An 18,225-nucleotide genomic window follows, 5' to 3' on the forward strand; every position below is an offset into this window, starting at 1 on the left:
GCTCATTAGTTGCTCATTCAACATGCCATTTACTGTTACTTCACTCAGCCTCCCTTCCTAACTGTTTAACAATTCCTGACACCAACCAGAACTTTTTCCTTGGCCAAATCTTCCCAAATTTTTCTCTCATTGCTGCATGACCAAATTTGATCGAGGTGCGCTAGGCTAGGTGCGCTAGGCTAGGTGCGCTAGGCTAGGTGCGCTTCAAGTGCTCGTTGGGTTCAACAGATTGCTGGGGTGTAGTACTGCCTGAGTGACACTTCTCACTGTTTGCCTGACATGTTGGTAGACGTGCTGAAACTTGTTCTGCACACCTCTATAGAATGACCCATACAGAATATGCAGCTGATGTGCCATTTATCTCCATCATGGTAATAAAATGACAGTTTGGCTGCTGCACAATGTTTATCAAATCAAATTGTATTTGTCACATACACATGGTTAGCAGGTGTTAATGCAAGTGTAGCGAAATGCTTGTGCTTCTAGTTCCGACCATGCAGTAGTATCTAACAAGTAATATAACTTAACAATTTCACAACTACCTTATAGACACAAGTGAATGAGTAAGAATATGTACATAAAGATATATGAATGAGTGATGGTACAGAACGGCATAGGCAAAATGCAGTAGATGGTATCGAGTACAGTATATACATGAGATGAGTAATGTAGGGTATGAGAACATTATATAAAGTGGCATTGTTTAAAGTGGCTAGTGACACATTTAATTACATAAAGATGGCAAGATGCAGTAGATGGTATAGAGTACAGTATAAACATATGAGATGAGTAATGTAGGGTAAGTAAACATTATATAATATAAAGTGGCTAGTAATAAATTGATTACATCAATTTTTCCATTATTAAAGTGGCTGGAGTTGAGTCAGTATGTTGGCAGCAGCCACTCAATGTTAGTGATGGCTGTTTAACAGTCTGATGGCCTTGAGATAGAAGCTGTTTTTCAGTCTCTCGGTCCCCACTTTGATGCACCTGTACTGACCTCACCTTCTGGATGATAGCGGGGTGAACAGGCAGTGGCTCGGGTGGTTGTTGTCCTTGATGATCTTTATGGCCTTCCTGTGACAATGGGTTGTGTAGGTGTCCCGGGGGGCAAGGATGTTTTCACCCGGTGATGCGTTATGCAGACCTCACTACCCTCTGGGAGAGCCTTCCGGTTATGGGCGGAGCAGCTGCCGTACCAGGCGGTGATACAGCCCGACAGGATGCTCTCTACTATTAAATTCCCTTTCATTTGCACAACAAAACTCACTTTTGCCTGCTGTGCAAAGCACTCTGGGACATGCAGTGAAAAGGTAAATGGATAGCGACCACACCACCAACGCGTCCCCTCTTAGGAAATAGATCCAGAATACCTTCATTGCTGCCCATCAAAATGGGCATACATTTAGGCTATTGTTTATATGTGTAGTCACACTATGTTGGGGTAAAAATTGGAGTATTATGTTTGTATAGATGTCAACCCTAATACATAGTCATCGTCACCAATCAACTGCATTACACTTAAAAACGTCTTCAACTACCACCACCGATTTCTATATGTTAGCTATGCTACTAAACTCAGCGAAAAAAGAAACGTCCCATTTTCAGGACCCTGTCTTTCAAAGATCATTCATAAAAATCCAAATAACTACACAGATCTTCATTGTAAAGGGTTTAAACACTGTTTCCCACGCTTGTTCAATGAACCATAAACAATTAATAAACATGCACCTGTGGAACGGTCGTTAAGAAACTAACAGCTTACAGACAGTAGGCAATTAAGGTCACAGTTATGAAAACTTAGGACCCTAAAGAGGCCTTTCTACTGACTCTGAAAAACACAAGATGCCCAGGGTCCCTGCTCATCTGCGTGAACGTGCCTTAGGCATGCTGCAAGGAGGACTGCAGATGTGGTCAGGGCAATAAATTGCAATGTCCGTACTGTGAGACGCCTAAGACAACGCTACAGGGAGACAGGACGGACAGCTGTGTAACAACACCTGCACAGGATCGGTACATCCTAACATCACACCTGTGGGACAGGTACAGGATGGCAACAACAACTGCCCGAGTTACACCAGGAATGCACAATCCCTCCATCAGTGCTCAGACTGTCCGCAATAGGCTGAAATAGGCTGGACTGAGGTCTTGTAGGCCTGGGGTATGGCAGGTCCTCACCAGACATCACCATTAACAACGTCGCCTATGGGCACAAACCCACCGTCGGTGGACCAGACAGGACTGGCAAAAAGTGCTCTTTACTGACGAGTTGCGGTTTTGTCTCATCGGGGGTGATGGTCAGATTTGTGTTTATCGTTGAAGGAATGAGCGTTACACCGAGGCCTGTACTCTGGAGCGGGATCAAATTGGAGGTGGAGAGTCAGTCATGGTCTGGGGCGGTGTGTCACAGCATCATCGGATTGAGCTTGTTGTCATTGCAGGCAATATCAACGCTGTGCATTACAGAGAAGACATCCCCCTCCCTCTTGTGGTATCAATGTTCTGCCATGGCCTGCTAAGAGCCTGGATCTCAATCCTATTGAGCACGTCTGGGACCTGTTGGATCGGAGGGTGAGGGCTAGGGCCATTTCCCCCCAGAAATGTTCGGGAACTTGCAGGTGCCTTGGTGGAAGAGTGGGGTAACATCTCACAGTAAGAACTGGCAAATCTGGTCCAGTCCATGAGGAGGAGATGCACTGCAGTACTTAATGCAGCTGGTGGCCACACCAGATACTGACTGTTACTTTTGATTTCGACCCGCCCTTTGTTCAGGGACACATTATTCAATTTCTGCTAGTTACATGCCTGTGGAACTTGTTCTGTTTATGTTTCAGTTGTTGAATTTTGTTATGTTCATACACAATATTTACACGTTAAGTTTGCTGAAAATAAAGGCAGTTGACAGTGAGAGGACTTTATTGTTTTGCTGAGTTTACTTTATATGAACAGGAGTAAGGGAATAGCTGAAATTTTTTTGAAACCCGAAAAGGACAACCTCTAAATATTTTTCATCAAAAACAGCCAAGTATATCCATGTCGAATTTTAGTAACCTCCTTTTGGGCCTGTTAGAACACATAAGTTATGTTTGCTTGACGCACAACGAAGAGCTGCTGGCAAAACGCACAAAAGTGCTGTTTGAATGAATGTTTACGCGCCTGCTTCTGCCTACCACTGCTCAGTCAGATACTTAGATACTTGTATGCTTGTATGCTCAGTCAGATTATATGCAACACAGGATACGCTAGATAATATCTAGTAATATCATCAACCATGTGTAGTTAACTAGTGATTATGATTGATTGTTTTTTATAAGATAAGTGTAATGCTAGCTAGCAACTTACCTTGGCTTACTGCATTTGCGTAACAGGCAGTCTCCTTGTGGAGTGCAACGAGATAGAGGCAAGGTCCTTATTGCGTTGGACTAGTTAACTGTACGGTTGCAAGATTGGATCCCCCCGAGCTGACAATGTGAAAATCTGTCTTTCTGCCCCTGAACGAGGCAGTTAACCCACCGTTCCTAGGCCGTCATTGAAAATAAGAATGTGTTCTTAACTGACTTGCCTAGTTAAATAAAGATTAAATAAAGGTGTAAAAAAAAAACATTTACATTTTAAAAAATCGGTGCCCAAAGATACCGATATCCGATTGTTATGAAAACTTGAAATCGTCCCTAATTAATTAATTAATTAATTCCGATTAATCGGTCGATCTCTAGTAAGGATGCATATGTGGGAAAACCGTTTGAGGTGTCAAATGATGAAGTTTGCACTGGGAAAAGTGGACTGTGTCAGAGTGACCTGGAGTGGTCTTATTTTGATTAATTGTATTTCTGAAGAAAAGAGAAAGATTGCAGTGGGCCTCAAAAGAATCCAGACAACATAAGTTTTGTGTTTCTAACTTCGGAGTAGAGCACCCGTCAAAGGAGTCATCTCAAGGGTGACGACAGATGTTCAGGTTCAATACCTGAATAGAATTCCCGGAGTAGTGGTGCCTGGCGTCTGACCCTCTGGGGGAATGGAGAAAAAGAAGAAAGTCTGTCAGTCCTGTTGTTTTTTGATAAAGAGCAAATACCAACGCATGTGAAGCTTGGTTATTGTAGGATACGCTGTAAGAGCTTTCGTCCCAAAACCATTGCAGTGCAAGAATTGTAAAGTATTTAGCCATGTTTGAAGTGTGTGCAGACGGACAGAGTATATTGAAGAACTATGGGTAGAAGGACGACATTGTTGCAATTGTAGTGGGGCTCATGATCCCGAGTTCCTGGAGTGCCCTGTAAGGGTGAATGAGATTGAAGTGACAAAAGTTAGAGCGGTCAATCGAATCTCCTATGGGGAGGCGATTTAAAATAATTGAGAAAACAAGTGAAGCTAGTGTATATATGGTTGTGGATACACCACAGCCTGTAGTAAATGTTTGCTGCCAGACAAAAGATACCCTGTGTTACAAATATGGATTTTGTTGCGTTTATTGCCACAGTTATAAACTGTATAGCACAAGTCTCAAGGAAGTCGAAGGAACTGGACATTATAATGGCTGCTTCAGACAAGGTTTTGGGACTCAGGGATTTTACATCTGAAGACTTGCAAGCACTGGAAGACCCACCCTCCCAGGTTCCCTTGAGCCTGTGTAGGGATCATCTGTTTTATTTATTTAACAGAAAAGTAGAATCTTTGGGGAATCCTATTTCCATCCCGCAGAGTGGGTGGCAGGATGCTCATTAAATTGTGTGACTGCCAATATACCATAGAAGAAGAAGTAAAAAGTAAACATTTCCATTTTACAAAAGGCCTTTAATTTAGAAATTCATGTCGATAAATGTGTTACTAAGGTTATGAATAATACTGCAATAATACTGGTTTCATAACAACTTTATGTATACCCCCTTCATATAAAGTGTTTCCTAATAAAATATTACCGAATTTCTTAGACCTTGACGCAAGAGTTAATGTGTAATTTTGCGTTGTTTGTGTCCTCAGAGAGTGGTCGCCAACAACCACAGACGGGCTTCCGCCTCCACCAACCTGAGTCGTAAGCCCAGCCTGCAGCTGGTGGACACCCCGGATGGGCTGCGGGACCTGGGACACCTGGAGCTGATGAGCCGGGACCTGATGGACCCTGCCGTTGGGGTCGTGCCCTTCAACCGCTCCATGTCCACCGACTCTCTCAGCTCTATTTCCTCCATCGGCAACAATTTTGGGCACGACTACACAGTGGGGCAGCTGGAGGTGACCCTGGAGTACGAGGCCCGACCAGGGCCTGGGCCGGGGGTGCTCCACATCGCCCTGCACCAGGGCAAGGACCTGCTGGAGAAGGAGGAAGGGGACTTCCCCGGCTGCTTTATCCGGGTCACCTTGGTTCCTGAAGAACTCAACGTGGGCATCACCAGGGTGAGTGTGTGCATGCGTGTGGTAATAGTCTTTTAGATTGATATTATCATATTTTATTTTGGCTTTGCAGAATAGGTTCTGTGATATCATATTTCACTGAAGATACAACACTACTGATGTTCTGGGATCATTCTTGTAGAAAATGTTCTCAGAAACCAGACAGAAAGTTCTTTCTGTTTTGAATGGACAAAGCCATCGATCATATCTAGTTAAGCTTTATTTATACAGCACATTTCATGCATGGAATGCAATGTGCTTTACAGGAAAGAACGAATAAAAAACTAAATATTTACTACACAACAAACATAAGATAAAAAGCACCCTAAGGAAAAGCAAAGCTAAAAATATGTGTTTTAAGATCTCTTGTAAATATGTCCACAGTTTCAGCCCCCTCAGGTTCTCTGACAGGCTATTCCAGAGGCTGGGGGCATAATAACTAAAGGCTGTCTCTCCATGCCTCTTGGTCCCCCTCAGGTTCTCTGACAGGCTATTTCAGAGGCTGGGGGCATAATAACTAAAGGCTGTCTCTCCATGCCTCTTGGTCCCCCTCAGGTTCTCTGACAGGCTATTTCAGAGGCTGGGGGCATAATAACTAAAGGCTGTCTCTCCATGCCTCTTGGTCCCCCTCAGGTTCTCTGACAGGCTATTCCAGAGGCTGGGGGCATAATAACTAAAGGCTGTCTCTCCATGCCTCTTGGTCCCCCTCAGGTTCTCTGACAGGCTATTTCAGAGGCTGGGGTCATAATAACTAAAGGCTGTCTCTCCATGCCTCTTGGTCCCCCTCAGGTTCTCTGACAGGCTATTTCAGAGGCTGGGGGCATAATAACTAAAGGCTGTCTCTCCATGCCTCTTGGTCCCCCTCAGGTTCTCTGACAGGCTATTTCAGAGGCTGGGGGCATAATAACTAAAGGCTGTCTCTCCATGCCTCTTGGTCCCCCTCAGGTTCTCTGACAGGCTATTCCAGAGTCTGGGGTCATAATAACTAAAGGCTGTCTTCCCATGCCTCTTGGTCCCCCTCAGGTTCTCTGACAGACTATTCCAGAGGCTGGGGGCATAATAAGTAAAGGCTGTCTCTCCATGCCTCTTGGTCCCCCTCGGGTTCTCTGGCAGACTATTCCAAAGGCTGGGGGCATAATAACTAAAGGCTGTCTCTCCATGCTTCTTGGTCCTAGGCTTTGGGATAGTTAAAAGGTCAGTGCCAGATGACCTGAGGAACCTACTGGGTACATAAATAAATAGCATGTCTGACATGTATTGGGGTGCACAATCGTGGATTGATTTAAAAACCAATAGAAAAATATTTAAATTCATTCTAAAAAGAAGGCAGCCAGCGCAGACAGACTTTAAAACCGGTGTAATGTGTGCTCTGTCTGGTCTTGGTCAGTTCCTGTGCTGCAGCATTCTGTTTTGCGGTTGACCAATGGATTTCTTTGGTAGACCAGACAGGAGATCATTACAGTAGTCAAGCATGGATGAGTCTCTGTATCAGACTGAGAGAGAAACGGTCCGCACCTTGGCAATGTTCCTCAGGTGGTATTAAGCTATGTTGGTCACATTCCTATTGTGTGACTCTAAACTGAGTTCAGAATCTAAAATGAAACCTAGGTTTTTTTACCTGGTGTTTTATCTTTATTGCCTGTGAATTCAAATGTGAGGATAGATTCTCTCTGCTTTGGCTCCAACAATAAGTACCTCGGTCTTGTCTTGATTTAGCTGGAGGAAATTGTGAGCCATCCAAGTATTTAAATCGCTAATACATTTACATTTGACATTTTAGTAATTTAGCAGATGCTATTATCCAGAGCGACTTACAGGAGCAATTAGGGTTAAGTGCCTTGCTCAAGGGCACATCGACAGATTTTTCCCCCCACCTAGTCAGCCCAGGGATTTGATCCAGTGACCTTTTGGTTATTGGCCCAAAGCTCATAACCACTAGGCTTATCCAATAGGATCTACTGCCCACTAATACAGCCTAATAATGAATAATGAATTAAGTTGTCCTTCTGTAGCTCAGTTGGTAGAGCATGGCGCTTGTAACGCCAGGGTAGTGGGTTCGATCCCCGGGACCACCCATACGTAGAATGTATGCACACATGACTGTAAGTCGCTTTGGATAAAAGCGTCTGCTAAATGGCATATATTATATCACTGTCCTGAGTATGTCTGTGTCAACCAGGGAAAATATAAATCCAGATGCCTTTGCATGACAGGCTAGGGCACATGTCAAACTTATCACCAGGTCTTGCTTGACTGATACACAGCCTAATGTTGATTATCTTATCTCTGAAATATATATCATCACATTTAGACGTGGAGGAAAGTTCACATAGGTTTGCGGGGTAGGATTTATTAGACCATTAATGATTGATAAGAGCACTCAAATTATTCTGATTAATAGTGATCAAGTTAGAAAAATGAACCCGTCTGGCATTTTTAATTTCCTTGTCTTATAAGCCAAGTTGCTCTCTCAGATATCATAATGGACCTTCAACTTTGACCGTCTCCACTTCCGCTCTGCCTTTCTGTAATTTCTCTTTAATTGATTAGTTTCCTCACTCATCTGAGGGGCTCTCTGTTTGGATGTGTCCTTTTTCAACTTTACTGGAGCTACGGCATCAATGGTTGCCCTTGATTTGCTATTAAAGTTATCAACTAAATAATCACAAGACGACGTATAGGTGTTGGAGTATTGTTTATATACTCAATAAATTATGTAGCAATGTCAAAGGTAAGATAGTGTTTCTTAATAATCAGTTCAGTACTACCCGGTGCTATGGGCAACAAGGTTGTAAAAAATCCCCAGTGGTGATCAGATAAAGCAACATCAACAATAGAGGATATGGCAATAGAAAGCTCCTTGGTAATAACCAGGTCTAGAGTATGGCTGTGATTATGGGTGGGCCCAGTAGAATGCCCCTTGGTAATAACCAGGTCCAGAGTATGGCTGTGGTTATGGGTGGGCCCAGTAGAAAGCTCCTTGGTAATAACCAGGTCTAGAGTATGGCTGTGGTTATGGGTGGGCCCAGTAGAAAGCCCCTTGGTAATAACCAGGTCCAGAGTATGGCTGTGGTTATGGGTGGGCCCAGTAGAAAGCTCCTTGGTAATAACCAGGTCTAGAGTATGGCTGTGGTTATGGGTGGGCCCAGTAGAAAGCCCCTTGGTAATAACCAGGTCCAGAGTATGGCTGTGGTTATGGGTGGGCCCAGTAGAAAGCTCCTTGGTAATAACCAGGTCTAGAGTATGGCTGTGGTTATGGGTGGACCCAGTAGAAAGCCCCTTGGTAATAACCAGGTCCAGAGTATGGCTGTGGTTATGGGTGGGCCCAGTAGAAAGCCCCTTGGTAATAACCAGGTCCAGAGTATGGCTGTGGTTATGGGTGGGCCCAGTAGAAAGCCCCTTGGTAATAACCAGGTCCAGAGTATGGCTGTGGTTATGGGTGGGCCCAGTAGAAAGCCCCTTGGTAATAACCAGGTCCAGAATATGGTTGTGCTTATGGGTGGGCCCAGTAGAAAGCCCCTTGGTAATAACCAGGTCCAGAGTATAGCTGTTGTTATGGGTGGGCCCAGGAGAAAGCCCCTTGGTAATAACCAGGTCCAGAGTATGGCCGAGGTTATGGGTGGGCCCAGTAGAAAGCCCCTTGGTAAGTACCAGGGCTGACATTTAAACAGTATAGCATAACAGATGCCCAATGTCGCCAAACAAAATGTCCTTACAGCTGTTAGCATTAGTAAAAATAGAGGTTGTCACCCCAACTTTTTTCCCTTTTCTGACATATGAAAAGCTGTAGTCCAGGGGGAGGCTTCAATAAGAGCGGCACTACACTCTCATTACAGCCATGTTTCAGTGAGAAACATGCAATCAACTTTGAGCTCAGTACAGAGGTCATTCACTGGAAAGGTTTTTTACTTGTGATTGCTCTAACATTTAAAAGTGCCATATTCAATGTCTGTGGGCCACTTTGCCCCTGGGGCATCTGCCTCGAGGTAACCAATGGAATAACAACCAAATGATTAACGTTACAACCACGTTTTCTGACCATCTCCAATCTATCAGAATGGTAGATGACAGTTTGTATACTGTAAACTCACTAGAAGGTGGAGTTGAAGGAACATAAATGAGGTTACTCACAATAACCATAGTGCCATTTCTACAGGAGTTGATATGCTTTCCAAGTCCTCTGTAGCTTATTCTGACATTGAGAACTGGAGCAACCCAGACCCTGTCCGTCAGTCTCTAAATCAATAATCCTGGAACCCCTTCTGTTAGGATGAATCCTGTCTCTTTTAAAAAGTGCTGGTTGCTCCCACAGCAAATCAAAGTTGTCCTCCCTCAGTTCCTCAGATCGCCTAAAACAAAGGCTGTTAAAAGCTACACGAATGACAATGGTGTCAATATTGGAGTAGTTGTCCAGAACCGTGGGCAGGAGGGAGTTGACGTCATGGACACGGGCTCCTGGGTGACAGTGGACCTTGGTCGGTCCACAGATCAGCCACTGGCCGCTGGCTGTTGGTATACACCCAGGATCCGTGCTGATTCCCGGGGCCGCGTCGCGGGAATCCGTAGCAATACAAACTTTAGCTATGATTTAATGAAAAGTATTTAATAAAAACAACAAACTGAGTGTAGACATTACACTGTTCTGTTGCTGGCTATGATGACGTCTGTTGCATGATGCCCTTGTGCGTATTTTTGATACCATTCATTCCTAGATGAAGTGTCAATAGCACATTGAAGCCAAATGAAGTCGGTTATGATGACGTCTCATGGAGACATAACATGTGCAATTTGAGCTACACCAGGAAGTGATGTTGCAGGCTAGCTCAGTGCTGCCCCTATCATTGAGTAACTCAAGTTGAAGGCCAACCGGGGTACTGCAGGCTTCCATTACCAACTAAATTATCCTTAACTTCTTCAGTGTGTGATTTTAAAATAATTGGTTGAAGGACATACATCAGGTGCATTAGAAGCAATTGTTGATACCATGATTGTCCTCAATATTTTTTTATTGACACGAAAATTGTCTTTGAAGATATGGGGGATCCTGTTTTCCACTAACAATGCCTGCAGTACCGCAGTCGGCCTTCAACTTTCGTGGCTTCAATGAGAGGCGGCAGTCGTTCTCCCCTGGTTTTGGTAACTTTTCTTGTTAGCTGAGAAGTGTTGATAACATCATCACCCAAGTTTGGAGTCAGAGTGAGAGAGCAATGAGTCCCTTGGGTTAGAGTTTTGAGCCTTCAGCTCGATGGGCTAATCCTATTCTTGTCTGATGGGAAAGTGCATTTGATTTTCAGCACCAAGTCTCCTGGGGCTTCTTACAGTAGGTTTGAGATGGAATAAAGGGTTTGTTTCTGTCACACAGTAGGCTACATCCACAAACATGAGAATTGCAACCCCACTGCAACACAATGTACAGTAACCACCAAAGTCTCCAGGCATGTCACCCTCTGTACTGCAAGGGAATCAGGATCAGAGAAAATCACTGTATGAATGCATTCACACTTAATGCTTTCACACTTAATGCATTCACACTTAATGCATTCACACTGGCCACAATGATAGCCACTAGTGCATCGAGGAATGTTGGAGACCGGGAGGAAATGCTGACATCAGCTGGATCCACTGCTCCCCTCGGCATAATCCACAGGGGAGCAAGCTGTTAAGCCTGGCTTCTCTCCCTCGCTCTCCGACGGTTCCTTTTTCCCTCAGTCACACCAGTGGTGGTAATCGCCATAATTATAAATGTTCAGACTGTCACATATTAAAGATGCAGGGAATGCTCCATGTAAGAAACATTATATTAACACAATACAGGACAAGGAGAATGTGTTCATTGTTTTGGATGTAATTCACATCCAGCCATGCTTATGTACAGTTAAGTGGTGTTTCAGATTCTAAAGGTATTTAGTAGGGTTGTGATATGATTCTGGTGTTTGATATTAGGGCAGACTCCAAGGTTAATGTTACGGAATATTATGCAGGTTTTATAAATACACTATGGGCTTTCATGAAGAAATTCAACATAGTTTGTATGACAATTTACCAGGAAGATCATTATGTTGAGATGCACGTTATGTTGTGTTATGATAGCAGCCCTGGCTAATTTGCATTTTGTTGTTGATTTCTGTAAGCAGGAATTTGTCCTGCTGTGTACAAAGATGGCATGTTTCCGAGTCTTCCTTTAACTAGGCATATACTGTATCATACAATGTATATATTGAATACCAAGTTCCCTTTGGTCTTTTGTGTGATGCACTTGAATATTACTTTGTTAGGAGCAGTTGATTTCTAGTTAACCTTATGTGAACCATTATAACTATTAGTAAAATCGTTATAATTTGTTAACGTATCTATCATCGCCAGTCATTTAAATCATGAACATCTGAGCACATGCATTTACAAAATTTAATCCCGCTACGTCCTCAGGGCTCTTTTGATGGCTCTGATTCTTGTTTAATATGGCAGGGTTTATAAACTCACTGATTACAAAGAGAAACCCAGCCATGAGCTGCCCAGTGAAGCGAGCCTATCAGACGAGCTAAATGCTTCAAGGCAAGCAACACTGAACCATGCATGAGCGCAACAGCAGTTCCGGACGACTGTGTGATCTCGCTCGCCGTAGCCGATGTGAGTAAGACCTTTAAACAGGTTAAGGTAACCTGTCTAAATGACTATCGTCCATAGCACTCACATCTGTAGCCATGAAATACTTTGAAAGGCTGATCATGGCTCACATCAACACCATCATTCCATAAACCCTGGACCCACTCCAATTTGCATACCGCCCCAACAGATCCACACATGACGCAATCTCTATTGGATTGCCTGGACAAGAGGAACAATTATATGAGAATTCTGTTCATTGACTACAGCTCTGCATTAAACACCATAATGCCTTCCAAGCTCATCACTAAGGCCAGGACTGTTACAGGAATTAAATTCCTTTGTTTTATTAAACTAATTTCAATTCAACACTCTGTCCACTCCTAAGAATTTGTAAGACCCTTATTTGCATAAAATGGACAGAGACCAGTCTCAAAATCAATCAGCAGCGTTTATTCTCGAGAGTACTGAACATGATACAGTTTACCACAGGTTATAAACTGAAAATGCCGTCATTAGTTTTCGTACTACCCCGTCTCATCTCCACTCCAGTACAATGGCTGTATAGTTCTCAAGACTTCCCACATCGTCTCTCCCAAACTTAGATAATTTATGACCGAGCCTAGGTCTGCCTGGGTAGATAAGCATTCCAGCCAGTCTGACGATAAATTCATTCATTTCTACCAAGGAACAGACAGTCATTGTTCTACTTCTTGATTATAATTACACACATTATATTCAGTACGAAGATAAAAAATAAAATTCATACATATACAGTAACATAATAGTACTCTGATTAGACAGTCCTGATTGAAATGTATACATAATTAGTCATTATTGATTAAAAAAATCCCTTAACAAAGACCCTGGGACTAAACACCTCCTTCTGCAACTGGATCCTGGACTTCCTGGTGGGTGGTGAGGGTAGGTAACAACACATCTGCCACGCTGACCCTCAGCACGGGGGCTCCTCGGGTGCGTGCTTAGTCCCCTTCTACACTCTCTGTTCACCCACGAATGCGTGGCCGTGTACGACTCCAACACCATCATTAAGTTTGCTGACGACATTACAGTGGTAGGTCTGATCACCGATAAGGAGGTCAGTGCCCTGGCAGTGTGGTGCCAGGAACACAACCTCCCCCTCAACGTCAGCAAGACAAAGGAGCTGATCGTGGACTACAGGAAACGGAGGGTCGAGCATGCCCCTATCCACATCGACGAGGCTTGAGGGGAGCAGGTCGGATGTTTCAAGTTCCTCAGTGTCCACGTCACCGGGGCCAAGTTCCCTGCCATCTAGGACCTGAAAGATGCACCAAGTCTGGAACCAACAGGACCCTTATAACAGCCCCAAACCATAAGACGACTAAATAGTTAAACAAATAGTTACCCAGACTATCTGCATAGACCCTTTTTGCTCTAACTCTTTTGTGTCATCACATACGCTGCTGTCTATTATCTATCCTTTTGCCAATTTACGTTACCCCTACCTATATGTACATACTGTATCTATCTCAATTACCTCGTGCCCCTGCACATTGACTCGGTACTGGTACCCCGTATATATAGGCAAGTTATCGTTACTCATTTTGAATGTATTCCTCGTGTTAATACTTTTGTCTCTGCGTTGGTGAGAAGGGCCTGTAAGTAAGTGTTTCACTGTTAGTAATAATGTTTATAAACTAACCGGCAGACCTGTTTGTTGTGTTGTTTGACATAATCCAGATCTACAACTATCTCAATAAAATGTTTGGAATGTGATGCAGGTCCAGAGGAATGCTTTCACAGTCGTGTTCGACGAGCGTTTCTCCATAGCCCTGGATCCATCTTGTCTGGAGGAGAACAGCCTGCGCTTCGCTGCATTCGGCATCGACGCGGAGGAGAGGAACATCAGCGCCGGCCTTGCAGAGCTCAAGCTGTCTGACCTGGACCTTTCTATCAGACCCTTCAATGCCTGGCTCTACCTGCAAGATGTTAACAAGGTAAAAATCCGCACCTTTGCGTTGATTGTAGTATTGCCTTAAGGTGCGGACGGCCTGTGGCCTGCCGCCTACAGCGCACGTCTCATCGTCGGCGTGGGTTGGAATCTGGCCCACTGCCCATTTGACCTTCTCCTCCTGTCTCTCCCATTATCTATCATCTGTCTACCCTTACAACAACAAAACACGTGTCCATTTTGCAGTTTCACATGTGAAATAGTAGTTTTCACATTTTGAGCTCAAATTTCACGTGAAACCATATTTATACGTGTATTACATTTAGAGTTATCATGTCAACACCACCTTTTCACCTGTGAGGTGAAAACATGGTGTCACTGTATAGCCTAAAAACATGGTTTGCATCCATAGTGTATGGATTTGAGTGGTTGCATTTCTCCAGCCCCATCCCTCAGCTGTTTACTGAAACTGTGGCGGGGAGGACACTTTGCTAATGTTTCAGTTAAGGACTGCCGCTTTAAACACCTTCAATAGAGTAAAAGTCTTATTATATGTTGCAATCCTCTAGTGAGTTACTTTTGTGCCATTAATATCAAGCAAGACTTCTGAAGTCAAGAACAAAATGATTAGTATTGCAAACAAAAATAATGATATTGAAAGAAAAACATAAAACCAAAAGTATTGATAGAAAAACAAAATATTGCAAGGAAATCATTTTGAAATGCGAGAGCAAATGAATTGTAAATGGATACAATTTTTTTGTTTTCGGTTAAAAAAAAGAAAAGAGGAAGATAATGCAATTAAATAAAACACCTCCCCTCTTTCCTGCAATTCTCTCAATCTTTGGTTATGTTACCCTAGTCTTTGATTTCGCTGAAAATGTTGGCAACTTCATTCCAGCAACATAGCACCCTGCATCCAACTGCTGGTTTGCCTCTGAAGCTAAGCAGGGTTGGTCCTACTCAGTCACTGGATGGAAGACCAGATGTAGCAGGAAGTGGTGAAAATAAACCTGTGAAAAGTAAACATGAAAACAAAATGTCACGTGGGGAAATTATTTTTCACGAAGGAAAAACACATGACAAAACCACGTCTGACTCGTGAACATTTCTAATGTGAATATTTTCTTTTCTCATTTGAAAATGTTCACATGATTTGATCACACGTGTCCGAAAACCACGTTGTTTTTTTTTTGTCATGTGATTTTTGTTAAGGGTAATAAAGCATATAAAATGTTACGTTTTAAAGGTGCTGATGGCATGAAGCGGAACATGAGACATGGAGATAGATGGCTTTCTGAGGATGAAATCATGTAAACATTTTGATTTTTATAGAATCGTCAGTGACTGTCGTATCTGTGCAGTGTGCAACAATGGCCTCTTTTGGCTTGTGTTCTCTTTAGGCCGTGGATGCAGTTGGGGAGATTCTGCTGTCTCTCAGCTACTTGCCCACCGCTGAGCGCCTTACAGTGGTGGTGGCCAAAGCAAAGAACCTTGTGTGGACCAATGACAAAACCACAGCAGGTGACACTACATCACAGCTTTAGCCCTTATGTTTGTCTCTATATTGCATCATGTGTGAGCACCTATTCACATTAATACTATATATTACCCAGTCATTCAACAATGTATCTTTCTATTTGGCTTTTTGCAAAGTGATTTGCCCCAATCATTAGAATTTATGACTGAATGTCTCAAAAAGTGGGTAGATTTTCATAAAATGAAATATTTACCATCACTTTACCTCCATTATGCTAACATGCTAAGTTAAATATGAAGAACAATGGTCGCATGGGTTAAAACATCTCTTTTTTTGTTTTACTTTTCTCGCTGTCTACACACACAGACTACTATTTCGGATGACACTTTTGGTATTTAAATTGTTTGTGAACAAAGCTGTCACAATCTCTCTGTTAACAGATCCCTTTGTCAAAGTGTACCTTCTGCAAGATGGTAAGAAAATCAGTAAGAAGAAGACCTCCATGAAAAGAGACGACACCAACCCCATCTTCAACGAAGCCATGATCTTCTCTGTGCCTGCTGTCGTCTTACAGGTGACACTGGGAAGGGATGGTACCATGGTAGGGAATAGACAGCTGAAAGGATTGTTTAGTCAAATGACATTTGACTTAATGGTGCTATTTTGGTTGAGCCGTTGTTATTAGACTGCATTACCACTGTGAACCACATAGTCTTCACTGTTGACCCACTCTGGAGTACGAAAGTGCACTAATCTTATAGTGAAAACAGTTTTAGTGCTCAACCGTTTATAGTGATCAAATTGTCCTACTATAAGAGGATTGCCCTGTACTATGTTGGGACTGGTGCTGACACTGTGCTCCCTCTTCAGGAACTCTCCCTGAGGATCACAGTGGCGGAGGGCACCGACGACGGCAGGGGCGAGAACGTGGGTCACGTGATTATCGGACCCGAGGCGAGTGGCATGGGCATCACCCACTGGAACCAGATGTTGGCAACACTGAGGAAACCTGTGTCCATGTGGCACCCTCTGCGGAGGACCTAGTTACTCTCCCTCTCCCTCTGTACCATACCTCCGGTCACCAGGGTTGGGCTCAATTCCATTTCAACTCACTCCATTCAGGGGATACATTGAAATTTCAGTTTGAGAATTGAAAAAGTGCCATTTATTTTCAAGGAGGATTTTCCACTTCCTAAATTGAACGAATTGGATTGGAGTTGATCCCGACCCTGCCGGTCACTCCTCTTTGCATGGTGCCTACTGTAGTACTATTTTACTGTCCTCCAGATAGGGAGAATAAAAAAGGAAGGGGTAAAATAGCTTCTTTTTTCAGGAAACTAGTAATTTGTCTTTTGAAACCAGTCTTACTCTGCACCTAGTGGTATGTGAGACTAATTGGCAGGTGGCGTGGTAAGCTTTATCAGATTTGCTTGTGATCATTTGTAAAATGTGAGAGTGACAAACTTTTCCTAGTATGGTTTTTGGTATGTATCATATCTTCTTGTGCTTTTTAAAATCCAGGTTCTCAAATCCAGGTGATATCAATTGTAATTTGTAGCAATTGTAACAGGGTGCCCAAATCTGACCTACCAGGTATATAGGTACTATAACTTGTTGCATTGTACGATTTGTATCATAATAAATGCAATACAAGTTGCAATGTCATTCTGATAAAACAGTGTTAGGAATGTAAATAATGTACAACTGCTTTGTTGTAGTTGTATTCATTCAAATATGAATATGTATTATTATGGTATTATGTTGATAATTAGTGTGCACTTTCATTGCATATTCATAATCATCAAAAAGCCAATACTAGAGTTACACAAACACATAATCAGGTGAATATTAATTCAGTAGATCTATTTACTATGTATTAAAAGGTATGTCACCCAATGCATTCCAAAATGAAGCCATATCTCATGCTTATGTAGCCCTTATAGACGTGTACTAATTGTTTGTGGATGCATTTAGTGGTCAGTTTTACCCGTTTGATCCTCTATCGGCTTTAAACTGCTAAACATTACCTTCTGGACTCTCTTTAGGAGTAAGAGCACCATATTATCTAGGTGAATGCATAAAATACTCAAATGGGCTTTATCGATGTTGACCTCGACAACCATTACTGTCGACTTGGATGTAACTGATTATTTCACTTGGTTGCATTGTGAGGGGGGGTGCAATGAAGACCTTTATTTGCTATCTGTAACAATTTGGCAATAATGTTTGTACAACAGAATGTGAATTAACAAGTGACCTCCCCTTGCATTGTATAAACAGGTCAGATCGCCCTTATTACCTGATTTTTATGAATTCAGTGCAAAACTAACCATGCGTTTAAAGGCACAAAATACAGTATTGTCACTCAATAACCTCAAGAAAAATTCTAACGAGACGCTTGTTAAATGCTGCATCTGAGCAACCATTCCTTACCACTCCTTTGCATTCCACAATCAACAATGTGATGCAATATTTCCTACTGTGCCAAATTCATTATTGAAGCAATATTTTCATTTAGCCTACAGTGAGCATTTGCATTTTGTGATCAATGCCATGCATGCACTTGTTTAGCACTAGTTATGGTTGTGCCACCAAATATGTGTATTGTGTAAACATTGTTTCAAATATAAGAGTTGCAACAAATGGCCTGGTTTAACATGTTTGTGTTATCTATGATTTTGTTATCTCCCTGCTTATTTCCCTTTTGTCGCTCCCTTTGTTGCCCTTTGGTTCGAAAGTAGCTAGGTTATTTCTATTGGAAATATGTTGAGATGTCCCATTTCGTTAGCCTCCGTTTAAGAAACGTTTCGCAACTGAATCGACG

General features: G+C 42.7%; 1 protein-coding gene across 1 annotated transcript in view; it reads left to right on the forward strand.

The window, feature by feature from the left end:
* The window catches only part of syt12 (synaptotagmin XII), a 31,617-nt gene extending 13,573 nt beyond the window's left edge, over positions 1-18,044 (forward strand). The window contains exons 4-8 of the mRNA XM_046357773.1: positions 4,978-5,388; positions 13,752-13,967; positions 15,325-15,445; positions 15,842-15,975; positions 16,272-18,044. Of these exons, the coding sequence (XP_046213729.1) occupies positions 4,978-5,388; positions 13,752-13,967; positions 15,325-15,445; positions 15,842-15,975; positions 16,272-16,445 (1,056 nt within the window). The 3' untranslated portion in view covers positions 16,446-18,044. The remainder of the gene's footprint in view (positions 1-4,977; positions 5,389-13,751; positions 13,968-15,324; positions 15,446-15,841; positions 15,976-16,271) is intronic.
* Positions 18,045-18,225: the final 181 nt, after the last annotated feature.

This window comes from Oncorhynchus gorbuscha, linkage group LG01 (genome assembly GCF_021184085.1).
Source record: "Oncorhynchus gorbuscha isolate QuinsamMale2020 ecotype Even-year linkage group LG01, OgorEven_v1.0, whole genome shotgun sequence".
In the NCBI taxonomy this organism is placed as follows: Eukaryota; Metazoa; Chordata; class Actinopteri; order Salmoniformes; family Salmonidae; genus Oncorhynchus; species Oncorhynchus gorbuscha.